This window comes from Brachyistius frenatus, unplaced genomic scaffold (genome assembly GCF_029030835.1).
Source record: "Brachyistius frenatus isolate BFR_SWC_R1_liver_20210118 unplaced genomic scaffold, ASM2903083v1 Contig_32, whole genome shotgun sequence".
NCBI classification, from domain to species: domain Eukaryota; kingdom Metazoa; phylum Chordata; class Actinopteri; family Embiotocidae; genus Brachyistius; species Brachyistius frenatus.
This window is the reverse complement of record NW_027210631.1, coordinates 2,096,442-2,112,261: the sequence shown is the minus strand read 5'-3', so window position 1 is coordinate 2,112,261 and position 15,820 is coordinate 2,096,442. Positions and strand designations below refer to the sequence as shown.

The 15,820-nt window shown below is 43.4% G+C and overlaps 2 protein-coding genes across 3 annotated transcripts; one reads left to right on the top strand and one right to left on the bottom strand.

Annotated features, from left to right (window-relative positions):
- Positions 1 to 1,165: 1,165 nt before the first annotated feature.
- Positions 1,166 to 4,325, bottom strand: atp23 (ATP23 metallopeptidase and ATP synthase assembly factor homolog). The gene is made up of 6 exons (XM_069700082.1): positions 4,175 to 4,325; positions 3,974 to 4,019; positions 3,152 to 3,233; positions 2,926 to 3,063; positions 2,258 to 2,341; positions 1,166 to 1,653 (listed from the first exon to the last, which is right to left on the bottom strand). Exons 1-6 carry the CDS (start codon positions 4,323 to 4,325, stop codon positions 1,450 to 1,452), a joined length of 705 nt encoding a protein of 234 aa, XP_069556183.1. The 3' UTR covers positions 1,166 to 1,449.
- A 24-nt stretch (positions 4,326 to 4,349) lies between these two features.
- rpap3 (RNA polymerase II associated protein 3) lies at positions 4,350 to 12,601 on the top strand. Of its 2 annotated transcripts, none has more exons than XM_069700081.1 (17): positions 4,350 to 4,428; positions 5,228 to 5,403; positions 5,496 to 5,651; positions 5,756 to 5,866; positions 6,442 to 6,569; positions 6,695 to 6,816; positions 6,892 to 6,962; positions 7,047 to 7,181; positions 7,714 to 7,841; positions 7,997 to 8,118; positions 8,270 to 8,340; positions 8,643 to 8,735; positions 9,710 to 9,909; positions 10,066 to 10,243; positions 10,501 to 10,598; positions 11,392 to 11,492; positions 11,618 to 12,601. In XM_069700081.1, the coding sequence occupies exons 2-17, from the start codon at positions 5,236 to 5,238 to the stop codon at positions 11,701 to 11,703; spliced, it is 1,968 nt and encodes a 655-aa protein (XP_069556182.1). In that variant the 5' UTR covers positions 4,350 to 4,428; positions 5,228 to 5,235; the 3' UTR covers positions 11,704 to 12,601. The 2 variants fall into 2 exon arrangements, with proteins under 2 accessions (XP_069556182.1, XP_069556181.1); XM_069700080.1 differs by lacking the exon at positions 4,350 to 4,428 and adding an exon at positions 4,477 to 5,017.
- The last annotated feature ends 3,219 nt before the right edge of the window (positions 12,602 to 15,820 follow it).

Sequence of the window (15,820 nt, the reverse complement as noted above, 5' to 3'; positions counted from 1 at the left end):
TACTTTTATCAGCCAATTTCAGTATTTTAAGTATGAATATATTTCTATGAGATTTAAATTGTGGAGGGGGTTTTAAATGGAGTCATGACCTCCATATGTGTTAAATCCTGGCTTCAGTCCTGAGAACAAAATAAGTCATCTTACTCATTCACAGCTTGTTTTGAATGTCTAACTGTATCAGAAGTATTTTCTAGCTGGCATTTGATATGTGCACAATTCCAGCAATAATTCTATTGTTTTATATGATTTCTTTATTTAGCCCACTGGGGTGTATGACATTGCACAAATCCAAATTAATTTCTGTCTTTTGTCATCTTGTGTTTGCCTCACATTAATCCCACTGACTTGAAGCGGTTTTCATCATTTTCTCTGTTAAGCCTCTAAAATGAAGCTAATCCCCGTTGCTCGTTCCATCCCACCCACTCGCCTTGTTGTTCCAGCCCACGCTCGTCTTGTGTTTTTGTCGCGTTTTCCAAGTGGAGAATATCGAGAGGGCCACATTACACTCCAACACCAGACACGCCAAGTGACTTTGTGATTGTGATGCAGAGGCTGTTGTCTTTGAGATAGGGAGAAGAGGAGGAGGAGGAGGAGATAGAGGAGGAAGAGGGGGATTATGGGGATAATTCCCTTATAACTTTTTCCCTCATTAATCTCTTGTGAAGGGATACGAGATCCTTTAAATGCTAATGTCCAATAAAGATGTCAGCAATGACATTTTACAGTGCCTGCACAGATGTGAACAAAGTTGACTGTTGTTGCAGAAGAACTTTTTTCCGCTTTATTCATCTTACTTGTCTCACTTGTTAAATTTGGAGAATCCTCTCTTCGGATTAGACGTAATGTGGTATAATCAGCAACGCACTCACTTATCCTTCTCTGGCACGTCATGAATTCAAATATTTTAGACCAAGGTCGGATGCAACAGGTAATTCTTGTCCTCAAAAATAACTTTGAGATGCGAGTTGAGTCTAGAAACAAAAAGCTGAGACGGAGGAACGTAAAGCTTTCCGGAGTAATACAACTTTAATTCACGTACAATTTGATTCTGTTTAATCAGCTCCATTTACAGAAAACTAGTAGCAACAAGATAGACTTTCACAACCAACACTGGAGGAGGAAAAATTACATTTTATATTTCCTTTAAAGCACCCATTGAGCACCTCGTTTATTACTTTACATCCAGAGCAAAATCCGTCCCTGCAAACCTTTTCCACAGAATTAGTGTCCGAAAGGTAGAAAATGAAATGTACTGCAGGTCATCCCTCTGCTTCCTGCTCCAAGGACAAATCTTTCTCTGAAAATCCCTTCTGAAGCAGTATGAATGTTTCGTCACACAGTCCTTCTTTTGAGGCTTCTCTGCTGACCGAGGCCCCGATGTTGCCGAGCTCTTGTCAGCGTCGCCGCCCTCCAGAGCACCATTGGGAGTTAAATAAAAATGTGAGGACACTAAAGGTTTGCATAATATCGATCTCTGTTAGCGTAATCTCTGTTGGCGAACTTGGCGTCCTTCTTGTTGTGCGGGATCCGTCCGAATGGCGCGTGGTCGTTGAAACACGAGTCAAAGACCTCGTCGACTATTTTTACCGCCTCCTCTCGGCTGATTTTCCTCACAGCCAGGATGGAGCGCAGAGCCCGGCCTCGGACGCACTCCTGTCCGAGGACAACAGAATTGTGTTTTAAAAAGTGTTTGGACTGGAGCCACGGGGGAGAAAACCGAGTATAGCCCTTTTTACACAGCTGGTACCGACTCGGCTCCACTTTTCATTCTTTTTTTTGGCCTTCCGTTGGGAACAAGTTGTAGGTCGTGCCTGGTACTTTTTTTTTTGGTGTCGCCTCCGTCGAGGTGACAAAACACTGCTGACCACTGATTGGTTCAAGAGAATCGTGACTATCATTGCGTCACTGTCGTCGTCCCCCCCTCCCGCGCACAAACCAGCCATTGTTAACTAACCAAGGTGCTAAAACAGCCGTAGTTTTTGTATTCGCTGGACAACTCCATAAATGGCAACCCGCAAAACGTCATCGCTGTTAGCTGAAGACTTGCAGACGTTTCTCTGTTTGGTTGCTGCTGAAAGGATCCAGCGAACGAGTATTTCGCTTTGACGATAACGTCACGGTCGATTGCTATAGTAACGACGCCCCATTGAGGGGATACTATCCACGGTGGGAAACTGTAGAACTAGAGTAGGAGAGTAGAGCCGGTACTAGAAGTACAAAAAAGGTTTAAGAGTCCCATTTAGCCCAACTTAAGTACCTGATGATGCTGCTTTAAGCCAAAGTTGAATCTGGAAACTTCATTGCTAAAAGAGCAATCTCCACTGAGGTTAGCTGCCCGAATCTGAAACAGTGACACAACAAAGTCTTAAGAATTATCAGCAGTCAACTTCCAGGTGTGCAGAATATGAATTTTTATTTTTTTTTTTAATCTACAACTAATCTTGAACGATGCAGCTGGAGGAGAAAATGTGGACGACTTCTCAGGTTTCAATAAAATGCTTCAAATCAACTCCTTCCTAAAGTTAATTCCCTCTCTGACATCCTGTTGATGAGGACACATTTCACACGGTGAAATAAAAACGAGATCTTTAAGTAGTTTTAAAGGTCGGAGCGTGACAGAATAATTTCATTATGAAAAATCGGTTGATATTCAACATTTTTCTTTGTCAATAAATTCAACAAAAAGTGATAAAATTCCTTTCTTACTGCTACGTTAAAGATTCCCAGAGCAGTTTTAAACACTAGTGGAGTTAATTAGCTGTTTTCACTATTGGTGGGTCCCAGTTTTGTTGTGAAAAAGACTTTGAGTGAGTAAACACGGATTTAAGCAATACTGGATAATATACTTTGAACATCTGCCTTGCAAATGTTTTATGAGTAAGGACACACATTCAACACACGAGAGCTGAGCTCATCGTTACTCACCTCAGAACAAGCCAGGTGTCTGAAGTTGTTGAACCAGTCCACGTGGGCCCGGCAGTGGTCAAAGGCGTGGATGAGCTCGTGCGTGACCACTCGGTTCATGTGGGACTGCTGGTGGATGTTGTTCTGACACAAAACGATCTGGAAACAAACGTCATCGCTGCTGACAAGCAGAGTTCTCGTAATCCGACAACATCTGCAACGCATTTTTGTTTATTGCCGTTCCTACCTGAGAAGAGGCTGCATCGAAGCCGCCGCTGACCGTCCCATCGCAGTCCTCACAGGAGAAATGTCGCTCTTTGAACACTTTGCTGCGTTGAGATGGAAAAGTAAAGTGATCGTGATGCTGGTTTGTCTGTAATGACTGCAGCTCGGAGGAAGTGAAAACAGTTTGAAATGATCACTTCAGGGAAATGGCGGAAACATATTGCTGAAGCTGCAACAAATAGTTCATTCACCGATAATTTGATCGACAGAAAATCAACTGATAGTTGGAGATCAATAAAAACAATAAAAATTTAAAAAAAAAAACCTACAATTCTCTGATTCCAGAATATTTTCTGGTTCCTGGAATACTCCACAAATATGAACTGAATATATTTTGGTTGTGGACTGTTTATTGGGTCAAAACATTACATTTCAGGCTACACCTCATTACAAAGACACAACATTTAATCAATTAAAAATCCAAAAGCTTAATCAATAATGAAAATGACTGTCACTTCCAGCCCTATGTATTTGGGCAATTGGGACCATAAGGTAGGAATTTGAATATTATTGGATGTATTTATTAGAGGCTCGGGACATAAACAATAAACAGACACAGACTTTTTTTTTTCTTTCAGTATTACAACTGTTCAACAACATTAAATAAGATTAAAAGTAGTACACTTGTAATTCTTTAATTTATTAAAGCATTCTGTGTAAACAAGGAACACGAAATAACCCCATCTTTCGCAGTAATGTGAGCTTCACCGTGGAAGGTCGAACATGATTTAAGACGCCGGTGTTTTATTGTGAAATGGGTGTTTTATTTTGAAACGACACGTACCATCCGGAGTTCTTCATGGCGCTGAGGAGGAGTTTGGCGTACGGACCTTGAGGGGGGGGAACCACAGGAACCCAGTTAGCTGCACGGATAGCCCCTGCTCACTAACATTACCCGCTTACCGTGAATGTAAAACTGAGATTTAAAATCAACAAACACACCCTTTGACGGACGTCTCTTAGGTTTAAGATCGAGGATACTCACTGGTTTCCGTTGCGACCTGCAGCATGACCTGACACTTGTGGTTGAACGTGAACAGGCTCTCTGCGAGCGAGTTCTTCTCGTACTTCCCCGTTTCTCTGTCCGGGAATAAGTCGTATCCGTAGTCCTCCTCCTCCTGTTTGGTCCGGTCCATGGCGCGAAGCGTGCACAGCTGATCCAACTGGTTCAGCTACCGCGAGCGAGCAGGAGAGGTCATCGCTGTTTGGGTAGATCACGTGACAGCCGTAGGTCAAAGGGTAACGAACAGGATGTTATTTATTTGTATCGCGAGTGGGGCGGGGGCTCCTATAGCTACAAAACGTCATTAAATATGATTCATCTTCATTTAGAATAAAATAATAAAAGGTAAACCCTTTCAATACGGTTTAAAAAAAAAAAAAATTAAAAAAAGAGTATTATACAGTAAAGATCGTCTATTCAGAATGTCCAGGAAAGTCGTTTGAGGATTTGTGGACCAAAACAGTTCGCGATGCTTGTTTGACCTCGAAAAGGCAAACAGGGGAAGGATGATTATAACTTGTGTTTGGTTGGTCAGAACAACGAGAATGCGAACGCGCGTCGTCTCATGAATTACATGGACACCCTAATGATGTAGCTCATTTCAGGTTCACGGCAATGGTTTACGGAGTAAGTCATCGGTTAGAAATATAGACGATCTTTGCTTTTACATCCGGCGCAGTAACTCAGCGCAAAGGCTGCTGGTACTTCGCTGTCATGGCTCCGAACATAAACAGAAAGCGGTGAATAGCGACACGTTTTTATGTAGTGTTTAGTCAAACTGCCTGCAGCTGCATTTTAACTGTCAACCCGGGAAAGAAGTGACAGGTATTTTGCAAAGTTTAAGTAACTACAGAGTCTTTTTTTTTGTTATATGTGGCGGGTTATTTTTTTTTTTTTTTCTAGCCAGCTAGCTGGTAGCCGCGAAAGCGTGACTGCGTGATTCTCGTGTTTTCCTCTTTGGCTGCTACAAGAACTTAAAAGACAACAAGTGTTCAGAATTTTATTTTTTTTCCAAAACAAATGTGTGTTTTGCAGGGATAAACATGTCCGGTGGGAACAAAGCCGTTGAGTTACAGCTTCAGATGCGGCAGAATGCGGAGGATCTGCAGAGCTTCATGAAGGAGATGGAGAGCTGGGAGACACACATCAAGAAGAAGGACGAGGAGCTGAGTGGAGGAGGAGGAGGAGGAGGAGGAGTTCAGGGGGGTCAGGTACGTCCCTGATGTTCACACCCATCTATCTCAAGGAGCAGGTGGGATTCAAGGTGAACTCCCTTCAGCAGTTTGTTGCCTCTGTGTTGTAGATGAAACTCCCTCCTGTGCGCAACAAAGACTACAAAACAAAGGTGAGGAGGAAGAAGAAGAAGAAGAAGGATCCGACTGACACGAAAGCAGAGGAGCCCAAACAAGCTTCAAGAATACAAGCGTACGATTATCGGTCGTGGGACAAGTTTGACGTGGTATCTGATGCATTCATTTGAAAGCTTGTAATTCATTAAGTGATCAGCAGTGAAAGCGAAGGACACTCCACTACAGAGGTTATTTTTTTTCTCTCTGGCGGCAGGACAAGGCTCTGGCAGAAATGGATAAGGAGGAATGTCCTGCAGAGTCCAACGAGTCTGACTCAGAAGAAGCTGCAGTCGATCAGGAGAAAGCGCTGGCTGAGAAAGAAAAGGTGAATAGTGCGGGGATCCAAAAGTTCAGAGACTTCTTCCGGTGTCATGGAGCAGGAGAAAGCTTTAACTCCCGTTAGTTAGTATTCAAAGTATTGTCGCTTGATCAACATCAGAACCTGTGTTACACAAGGCTCGTGACCACCGGACATCAAATTTTGTATGAAACTCAGGAAATCGGCAGCCAAGACTGTCGAATTGCTTCAGAAAGCGTGAAGCAACGAGCCGGGCGAGGTGTTTTCAGTGGCGACTTCTTTTTGTTGCCCAAAAATGTTGACGTGCGCTCTCTGCTCAAGTCCACCGTGAAATCACAAATGTGCACAAACACACTGCTCACAAAAACATGTGTCACTCAGGTGCTGATGTTGATCAAGCGATGTAAGTTGGAATACTGAACCACAAACGTTAAAGCTTCTCCCGGCTCCACACGGGTCACGGTGCTGCGCTGTGTTCGCGTTGATCGGGAGAAGCACATGAACTTTTCGAGCGCCCCTCGTGTAGTGTGATAAGTATTGTGTAAATAGGAGAAAGTGAGAGTAGCTTTTCTTGCTGAAGCGCATTCTGCTTTGATTTTCAGGGAAACCAGTTTTTCAAAGATGGGAAGTATGACGAAGCCATTGAATGTTACACCAGAGGGATGGATGGAGATCCTTACAACCCTGTGCTTCCCACAAACAGAGCTACCTCCTTCTTCAGACTCAAAAAGTGAGCTGCACATATCATGGCTGCTGTATTGTTTTGTATGTTTCAGGTGTTTTTTTGAGTAAAGTATCTGTTGGTAGAAAGGGTTTGTCTCCCTGTGAGTGAACAAGGGTTTCTGTCCTCGGCAGGTATGCTGTGGCAGAGTCCGACTGCAACCTGGCGATCGCTCTTGACAGCAGCTACTTCAAAGCGTATGCTCGGAGAGGAGCTGCTCGGTTTGCACTGAAGAACTATGAATCTGCGTTAGAAGGTAAAAAGCGGCTCGGTGCGTTTTAACTTGAGCGCTCCGAGATGACGTCTGAAGGGTGAATCTGTTTGTGAACAGATTACGAGATGGTGCTGAAGCTGGACCCCGGGAACGTGGAGGCACAGAATGAAGTGAAGAATATAAAAGAGGTGAGTGTCTTTTTTTTTTGGAGTCAGATTCATCTCTCTTGTATCCTCCTCTCTAATGTCCTCCTTCTGTTCTGGCTGGTTCAGGCGCTCGGACTTCAGGCGCCCGCCGTCCAGAGTGAAGCCACGCAGCCGGCCGATGCGTCCACTGTGGATCCTGACCAGCACAGACTGGTGGAGGAACAGCAGAGGAGACAGGAGGCGGTTCTCCAAAAAGACAGAGTGAGCTTTGATTTAGTTTAGCCATAACCTGATGAGTGGAAGCAGTGATTTGCACTTTGTCAGTGAATGTTTCACGACCTGACGCCCTTTAAACTCCTGAGCCCAGTTCAGAACAAAGATTCACGACGAGACTGAACAGTTTCAGAACGTTGCAGGAAAAGTTGCAGCCGTGTGAACTGGACCGTCTCAGCTCGACTTGCGACTCGGCTTGTCAAGACGCCACGGGGCAGTTTTAAAACGTAAAGCACGTCACCTCTTTGAACAGCCAATCAGCTCGTAGAAGAGTCATCTGGTCATGTCAATAATAACTGTCAGATGATTGAAATGGCAAAGATTTGGATGAAAGAAAGATTTAGAACTTTTCTGTGTTGTGCTTTTCAGTGCTTGACTTGGTGTGAACTGGAAGCTGTCAGAATGTTTTGAATAGTGGCAAGTTTCTTTGGCCCGAGCTGAACTTTAAGTGAACCAACCGAACTGTGTTCGTTTGAAATCTCCCCGTTGAGTGACGATGGTTGTCGGACGTGTCTCTCAGGGCAACGCTTATTTTAAAGAGGGGAAGTACGAGGCGGCGGTAGACTGCTACTCCAGAGGTATGGAGGCGGACAGCATGAACGTCCTTCTGCCTGCCAACAGAGCCATGGCCTTCCTCAAGCTGGACAAGTAAGGACACCTCTTCTTCATGGCTGAATGTTAAGGAATTTAAAACAGAACTGAAGGTTTTCCATCTTGAAGTGACTCGACTTTTTTGTGAAGTTGTTTGATGAACATACTCAAGGCGGAGCATCTCGTTTTGTTTTCCCTCTTTCCTGCTGCAGCTATAAAGAAGCAGAGGAGGACTGCACTAAAGCCATTTCCCTGGATGATACTTACTCCAAGGCTTTCGCCCGCCGAGGCACAGCCAGAGTGGCGTTAGGCAAACTGGAGGAGGCCAAACAAGGTGCTGTACAGAGCAACGCTGGCCTCAAAAAAAGTGGCAACTACATATGTTTGTTTTTGTTGTATCAGCCGAAAACAGCTGCAGCACAGCCAGCTGTTTCCTCCTGCTGTTGGGTTGATTTTCATCTTTACGTCTGTTGTGTGTGTCGCAGATTTTCAGCAGGTGTTGAAACTGGAACCAGGAAACAAGCAGGCCCTGAATGAACTCCAGAAACTCCAGATTGTACGTTTCAACATCCAGTTATTAGTCCAAAACAGACAAATAATCATAAAAGACAAAGTTAAAAAAAAAAACTGCCCTGCTAATCAGATTACTTTTCATTTTAGAAATTCTTTTAAAATGCACCCCTGTGCCCTTTGCTGTTTGTCACAGTGGCTTTTTCCTCTACTGTGTCCTTCTTTGGAGCAGAATCAGCATTGAAATAATATGCTTACACGCTAGTTTTATGTCTGGATTACTCACTGACTGTCAGACTTGATTTGATTTGAATTTGAGATTTCACTGATTTTCTCTTCTCGTGTCAGAACATGGGCTCCAGTGGCCTTCTTCAAACAGAGGACGGCTCACAGAGGAGAACAGTGCAGCCAATAGACAAACCAACACATCTGCGCTCAACTGTGAGTTTCAAATTTCTCTGATGAAGCATTTTCTATGATGCAGAAGTAACATCCATCAGGCTGGTGTGTCTCTGTTCTGGGACACCGAGGGCAGAGATTAGGAGACGTCTGATACTGAATTCAGCTGCATTACAGGGGAAGACTTTCATTTACAAACAAGAAAATATTGAATTTAAATCTGACAAAATCAAATCTTCCCATTGACAGTAAATTCATGTATGTCAGTAGGGACAATCTGTTAAGCAAAACTACAACCATTTGCTGCTTCTCAAATTTTAATTTACGGACAGTTTGTCAGGCAAAATAAGCAATTTAAAAATGACATAGGAAAATGTGAGTCATAATCTCAAATCTCCAGTCTTAAGCTTCTCTTTGGAGCTCTTCCAACAACAGGCTGTTTTGTATCTGTGCCTTTTAAGGTGCATTGATAGCAGTGACCCTCTCTTCTGATTGGTTGACTAGTTTTTGAGTGACACGCGCCCAGGCCAATCACAAGCTTGCTTTGTTCTTGTGGTTTGCAAGGTCCACAACGGAATGACCGCTCTGAGTTTTCTTCCACATTAAAGTTTGAACAGTGAGACATATGACATAAGCAAAAGATTGTGACATCACAAACTTACAGGAGTCGAAACGGCACAGTTGCTGCATGCATGCTGTGAGCATTTTTCCATGTACTGAGTGTTTTGATACTTTCACATTATTTATACAGCGACTAGATCTGCTCCATTGAATAGTTGACACATGAATTTTATGTTGAATTTCATCGTGGTTATTAGGTAATGTGACACTGAGTTTTATGATCATACAATTTGTACTTGGCATGTAAACTGACATACAACTGTTCTCCCTGTCTTCACATGCTTTACCATACTTTGTCCAGCACATGGCACAATGAACCTCAGTGTTTACAGAACTTCTGGTTCATGTCATTTTCATGTTTGACAAACAAAGACTCTCTTCTGTCTTCTGTTTAGAAACCTCTGAGAAGGATCGACATCCAGGAGGTCAGCGGGACGGTGACGGTCCCTCAGGCCGAATCAGGTGGATCCAGGTCCCTCGTCCAGGAGGTGGTGAGGGAGGCTGAGGACGGATCCTCTCCGCTGTCCACATCACCCAGCGCCAAGATGATCAAAATCGAGGAGATAGGAGACGTCCCCTCACACACACCTGGCCAGCAAGTGGCTGTTTTATTATTTGTTTCACACATTTGAATATGACCTTTTCTTCTATTTCATCGTGTTTGTTGACGTGTTTAATGTGTAATGTTGCATTATTTTATGGTATTGATCATTCCCACCCAGTAAACGGATGTTCTTCCTCTCTTCCCCAGACCTCCTGCTAGCAGACAGACCAAACAACCAGTGCAGGAGGAAGCCGTTCAGCCTCCTGAACCGTCAGCCTCCTCCACAGTAACAGACCTGCCTCCTCCACCCTCCAACAGCTTCCAGCTGGAGGCCGACCTCCGCAAGATCAGAAACCAGCCCAGAGTGATTTACAGATATCTGAAGGTGAGCTTGAGATGCTGTTATGCGTGTGCACATCATCAGTGCCAACTCAGTCTGATTTAAGTAAGATTTCAAATCACCTGAAAACATGGCTCAAATCTTTGCAGGGTTTAAAGTCTTAAAGACTTTGGATTTTAGAAAATAGCTGCAATTGTTCAAATCCAACTTGAAGAGCTGAAAACTGCACATAAAAAACATTTTTATAAAAAACTGTCGGGTTTTATTTTAACCAAAGTTCTCATTTTTGTTCTTGGTTGCAGCAAATCAAGCCCGACTCGTACGTCTCGATTTTCCACAACTCCCTCGAACCTGACATCCTCAATCAGATCCTGAGGACGCTGCACGAGTTCTACATCAAGTAAGTTCTGTAAATACTAAAACATAGAAAAACTATTTGGGGCTTGTTTATTGAAGTCAGAAAGTAAAAGGGTTTCCAACTCAGTGTTGACAAGTTCAGAGCCTGTTGTGCAGGAATGGAGCGCAGCACAGTGATGTGCACAGAGCAGGAGGAAGCAATAACTCTCACGTGGAAGTATTTTAAATTATGTCGTTTGATCAACAATCATCACCTGACTTACACACTTTTTTGAGACCGCTGGTCATGCGTACATTTGCCATTTCGCCGCAGACCTGAGCAACGAGCGGACATCGCATTGAGTCAAACTCGGGAAATCAGCAAAACACCAGAGTTTGTCGCCCGTAACAACACGATCGTCGCTCCCCACCACCCTTACTCACTGAATTTGGCTTCCTGTGACTCCTTCCTGTTTGCCAAAAATATGACACGAAATTGGAAGTGCGCTCTGTACTCAAGTTTCAGGTGCACGGTGAAATTGCAAATGACATAAAAAGACGTGTTACTCAGGGGCTCACAGAGGTTACGGCTTCCCTCTGCTCCGCCCACGTCACGGTGCTGCTCTCCATCTGTACACAAGACGAGCCGTCCTGACCTTTTTAATTAGACCTCATTCTTTTATTACTTTTTTTTTTAGTTGTACTTCAGCACTTCTACTGTTACTGTTTAATACACTGGAAGTCATCGTAAAGGAAGCGCGAAACAAACTTTTAACTTACAGGAAACCAAAAAAGAATTTACTCGGTGCTGAAAATATGCAGTGTTATATTTTATATTAAGATCATCTTTTGTGCAGGAATGAAGCCCCAGCCGTCACACTGGAGACCCTCAGCAGCCTAGCAAGCGTGAGGCGCTTCGACATGGCCGTCATGTTCATGTCGTCCCCGGAGAAGAAAGGTGGAGTCTGCATGATGCGCCGCTGCACACAACTCATGCTTTTCATTTTCTCTTTTTTTTTTCCCAGACACACACATATTCCAGCATATTGATGATACGCTACTTTACTGTTTTTTCCTCTCCAGTGCTTAAAGAGCTTTTTGACTTTCTCCACCAAGCCGAGCTGGACGGATCGTCTGTCGCAGCCTTACAGAAGAAGTATGGTGTGTGACGCTTGGATTTAACACTTCACTTTCAGCAGACAAGATTTCAAAGCCAACTGAACTTTTTAAGTTATATTATAATACTCAACAAATGTTCATTCGGTTCACTTTAGTTGAGTTGGCCTGCTGCAGCGACACACTTCACCCGGGAAATATGACAATGTTTTCTGCCCCGACTACTGAAAACTTAAAGGCTTGTAATTGTGACTTTGGTGCATTTTAGTTCAAAAGAATCCAGTAAAGAATCTTGTTTGTTGAGCAGCATTTTAATAAAAGTCATTATTCATGGGAATATAAAATATCAGCAACTGCAAATGCCGCTTTACGTAGCAAATATATACGTTTAACTGAATATTGCACAAGTGTTTCCATAAATTCATGAGCGGGCCTCACTGAAGATGAGCTTTTTCTTGGTTGTATTCTGCTTTGATGACAGACGTAGCTGTTTACGTTCAGTTGCAAAATAAAGGCTAGCAACACAGAAAGTGAGAAATCATCTACACTCAATACAAACGCTCACATTTTGTGAAAAAGTTTCAAACCAACGAGATCTCTGGGACTTCATGGACACTGGGGAGTGCAGATTGTTTAATTGGACATTTGGTGAATTTCCAGGATTGTAAACATGTTGCTGTGCTGGTATGCAGTCACCTATTTAGAATTTAGGAGAAGCTCAGCCACAAGGAAACTTTATGGACAGGGAGTTGGAATTTACAACCTTCTGCTGTCTTGAACGCAGTATGGATGGGTTTCTGTGGGTACTCTGCATTTCTTTTTGTTGTACCTGCTAAATGAATCCTGATGTTGCATTGGCTAAGGTGCTGGAGACTAAAGAGAACTGTAAGATACTGAGGCATTTAGTTTCTGCTAATACAGACTGGACTTCAAATAAAGCTGTATTTTGTAGGTTGTGTTTGTACTTTGATTTGAACATTACTTCATCTCAGATGTGTGATGAATTAACAACACTGATTAATTAGCAAAAGCACAGCAGCAAGTTTTTTTTTTATTTATTTTTTTTATAAAGGACAACATTTGGCAAGACAAACAGGAATATATCTTGATAGGAAATTGTGTTTCTGTAGTTCAAACTTAATAACTTGTTACAAAAGCACACAACCAACACACCTTTGACCGGTCAGGAGAGTGTGTCACTGACCATCACCATTCTCGCCACCTGATTATGGAAGGACATTATGTAGTTGAACTGTGGTACTAATGGCCTTGATTGATGGACTCACTGGAAGTTAACTTCTGACAGTGATACAAACAGAATAGATCTGTGTTTCTGAGGGTTGCATTGAGTCTTTGTGGGTGCAGGCAAAGAGGAGGGTTGCTTCTGGCACGCTGGTACACACTGCTGAGCCGCCTCAGCATCGTGGGCCCTTCTCAGTGAAAAACCTTCTCATGCAGGCTGACTGTCACGGCTTACTGGGACACTTAATGGAACTCAGCCAACATGAACTCCACCTGCACTTCCCCTCCCGTGACAAAAGTCAAAATGTCCCCCAGAGGAAGGCCTATTGTCTAAACAGCAGTTAAACAATGCAAGTTGGTGGTGAGCCTAAGAAAAAGTACACAGAGCAGAATATGGCCACCTCTTTGTCTTGGTTACAGACACATTACACTGTTCAGTAAAGGTGGATTAACACAGGGGATCACACTGGGTTTCAGGATTAAGTGATTAAAATTAAACCCATTAAATGCAGGTGTGTTGCACCACCACCTGGCAGCCTGCAGGTGGAGCCAATGAGACAAATAAAGACTAAATCAGACCAACTGCATCCTCACTACTCGCCTCAGCTGTAGGTTTTAAACCCCCACAAACACTCTCACAGGTGTTTTCACTTACTGAGGCTGATTAGAGCTCCTCTCAGGACTGTAGGCTTGTCTGTGCTTGATGCCCTCACTATCCTGTCAATTCTACTGTATATGTAAGGTTGGAACTAATTACAGGTTATGTTTTATTACTTCATTGGGTGTAATGACATTTGGTTCCAGTAGAGCTCCTCCCAACATGTGTCTGATTCTTGTGGCGTAAGTCACCTGTGCATTGTCTTTCTGTGTGCATACTTACATTAAATCAACAATGAGCAATCTTACAAATACCTTAAAAAAAAATTCAATTTGCTCCATCCAACCAAACTAACTCTCAGTTTGGAGTTCTACTCCATCAGGTGACCTCTGTCACATGACCTCAGTCGTATACCCGTGCACTTTTCACGGCACGGCGAGGCAAAACGTGACACTGACACAGTATCCTTTCATGGTCTGATGGGTGTTAATTAGTTAATTAATCAAATTCTGCAGTGAAGATGTATAGTAATTGTCTCGCACCCCAAAAACAGCCTCACCTGTCCATATTAGATTACAGTGTACAGACAGCAGAAATGATGACGGCTAACAGCAGCACAGCTGAAGTGTCCTCAGGACGAGTTGACGGGTTGCGATCTGATCCTGCACACAAGAAAAGAATAAAGGTCAAATATCCATAAACACTGCTATTCTGATTTAAGATTATATCCGTCAGATCATTTTTACAGTTTATCTACCTGTTATTTGTACAGTTTTTAAGGCCATAGATATCCTCCTTGAAGCCGTGTTCTGGGCCTCACACTTGAGAGTGACCGATTGGAGCGGATGATCCACGGTCACCTCCAGCACATTGCCCCTCACGCTCAGACCGTCCACAGACGACACGAAGCGGCAAGAAGGGTGGCATTCGGCTGAACACACAAACTTATACTGTTCTTCAATTTCTATGATGTCTGGGCCCTGGATCTGGACCGATGACGGACCAGCTGGAAGAAAAGAGCAGTGAGGGCACGACAAAAAAGAAAGAACTTGATCAGAAAATGCAAATATTAAAGGTTAATTTATGATGTGTTGTCTCTAAATATTGTGTTTTCCAAGTGCAAACCAGTGAGTCCCATTGGTTCCATAAATAACAGCTCAATTTGGTATGAAGGCTTTCAGCTGGTCGACTGCTCAGCTAGGAACCCATATTGCAACACAGTGCTGTCGGAAAACAACAGAGCAGTCTATTCTTTGTAAAGTGTGAAGGGATGTTGTTAATTTCTATCAGTTCTTGCTGGGAGTTGTCATGCATTCAGGCAACTGGGAAATGGGAAAGATTACTATTTCGCAATGTCCCACTTCCTAGCAGAGAGTGTTTACATGACACATGTGGCTGGGAATCTCTTTCATCTATAAATTAGTCTTCATGGAAAGGTGTTTCATCCTAGTTTGGGATCTTTCACCTCACCAGTAAATCTTGTGAAACTCTTGACTTACATATCACGGCTATGTTTCGAGTAGCGGTGACAAACAGGCCAGACACACTATTGGAGGCTCTGCAGACGAGAGTTTTGGAGCTGTCTGTGTCCTGAGGAGTTAGAGAAATAACGTTCCCTTGACCACGACTCCACGGGCCTTTATCTGTCTTCCAGGTGTAGATACAAGATGGCCGGCAGTAACCGTGGCAACTGTAGGTGTGGCTCACTGTGGGTTTCATCAAATCGGGGCCTGTGATGGAAACGTTGGCTGGCCCGGCTAAGGTGAGCAAGACAAATTACAGTCATTATCCATATAAGGTCAATATTCTGAAGGTGGGAGATTAATTCAATCAACTGTTTCCAGTTTCAAAACATGTACATATCTCATACCGAACAGCTGGAGTTGCGTTATTGTTGTAACAGTCAGCCCTGTGTTGCCATCTGAGGCTGTGCATGTCACTGTTAATGCCTGCACCCAACTATTAACAGTGAAGGCTAACACGTGGCCTAGACTCTGGGCCCTCTGTCAATCCAGAGACATGGAGTAGCTTCATGCAACGCAGCCGGAAGCACACTCAATGCTGCTCGGCACGCCCACAGTCACATAGGTCGGACCGATAATTGTTAGGTTCAATCCTCCTGAAGATCTCACAATGGTCATAGTTTTCAAGAGAATTGAAAAACATTGATGTTCACAATGGATGCACAATTTTGAATTTCTTACAGATATCCGATTTGCCGATATTTTCCAACTCTTTTGGCTGATTGCTGATACCGATGTATGCATACGTTCTCTTTGTCATTTGTAATGACAGTTTATTTGAAGTGTTGAAGGGTGCGATGTGGCTCC

Excerpts from the sequence above, each read along its gene's own strand:
- atp23 (XM_069700082.1), bottom strand. The coding sequence starts at position 4,325 with ATGGACCGGACCAAACAGGAGGAGGAGGACTACGGATACGACTTATTC. Across the intron at positions 2,342-2,925 it reads GACACCTGGCTTGTTCTGAG|ATTCGGGCAGCTAACCTCAG; the intron begins GTGAGTAACGAT and ends TCACTGTTTCAG. Across the intron at positions 1,654-2,257 it reads GCTTAAAGCAGCATCATCAG|GAGTGCGTCCGAGGCCGGGC; the intron begins GTACTTAAGTTG and ends GTCCTCGGACAG.
- rpap3 (XM_069700081.1), top strand. The coding sequence starts at position 5,236 with ATGTCCGGTGGGAACAAAGCCGTTGAGTTACAGCTTCAGATGCGGCAG. Across the intron at positions 5,404-5,495 it reads GAGGAGTTCAGGGGGGTCAG|ATGAAACTCCCTCCTGTGCG; the intron begins GTACGTCCCTGA and ends TCTGTGTTGTAG. Across the intron at positions 10,599-11,391 it reads CTGCACGAGTTCTACATCAA|GAATGAAGCCCCAGCCGTCA; the intron begins GTAAGTTCTGTA and ends TCTTTTGTGCAG.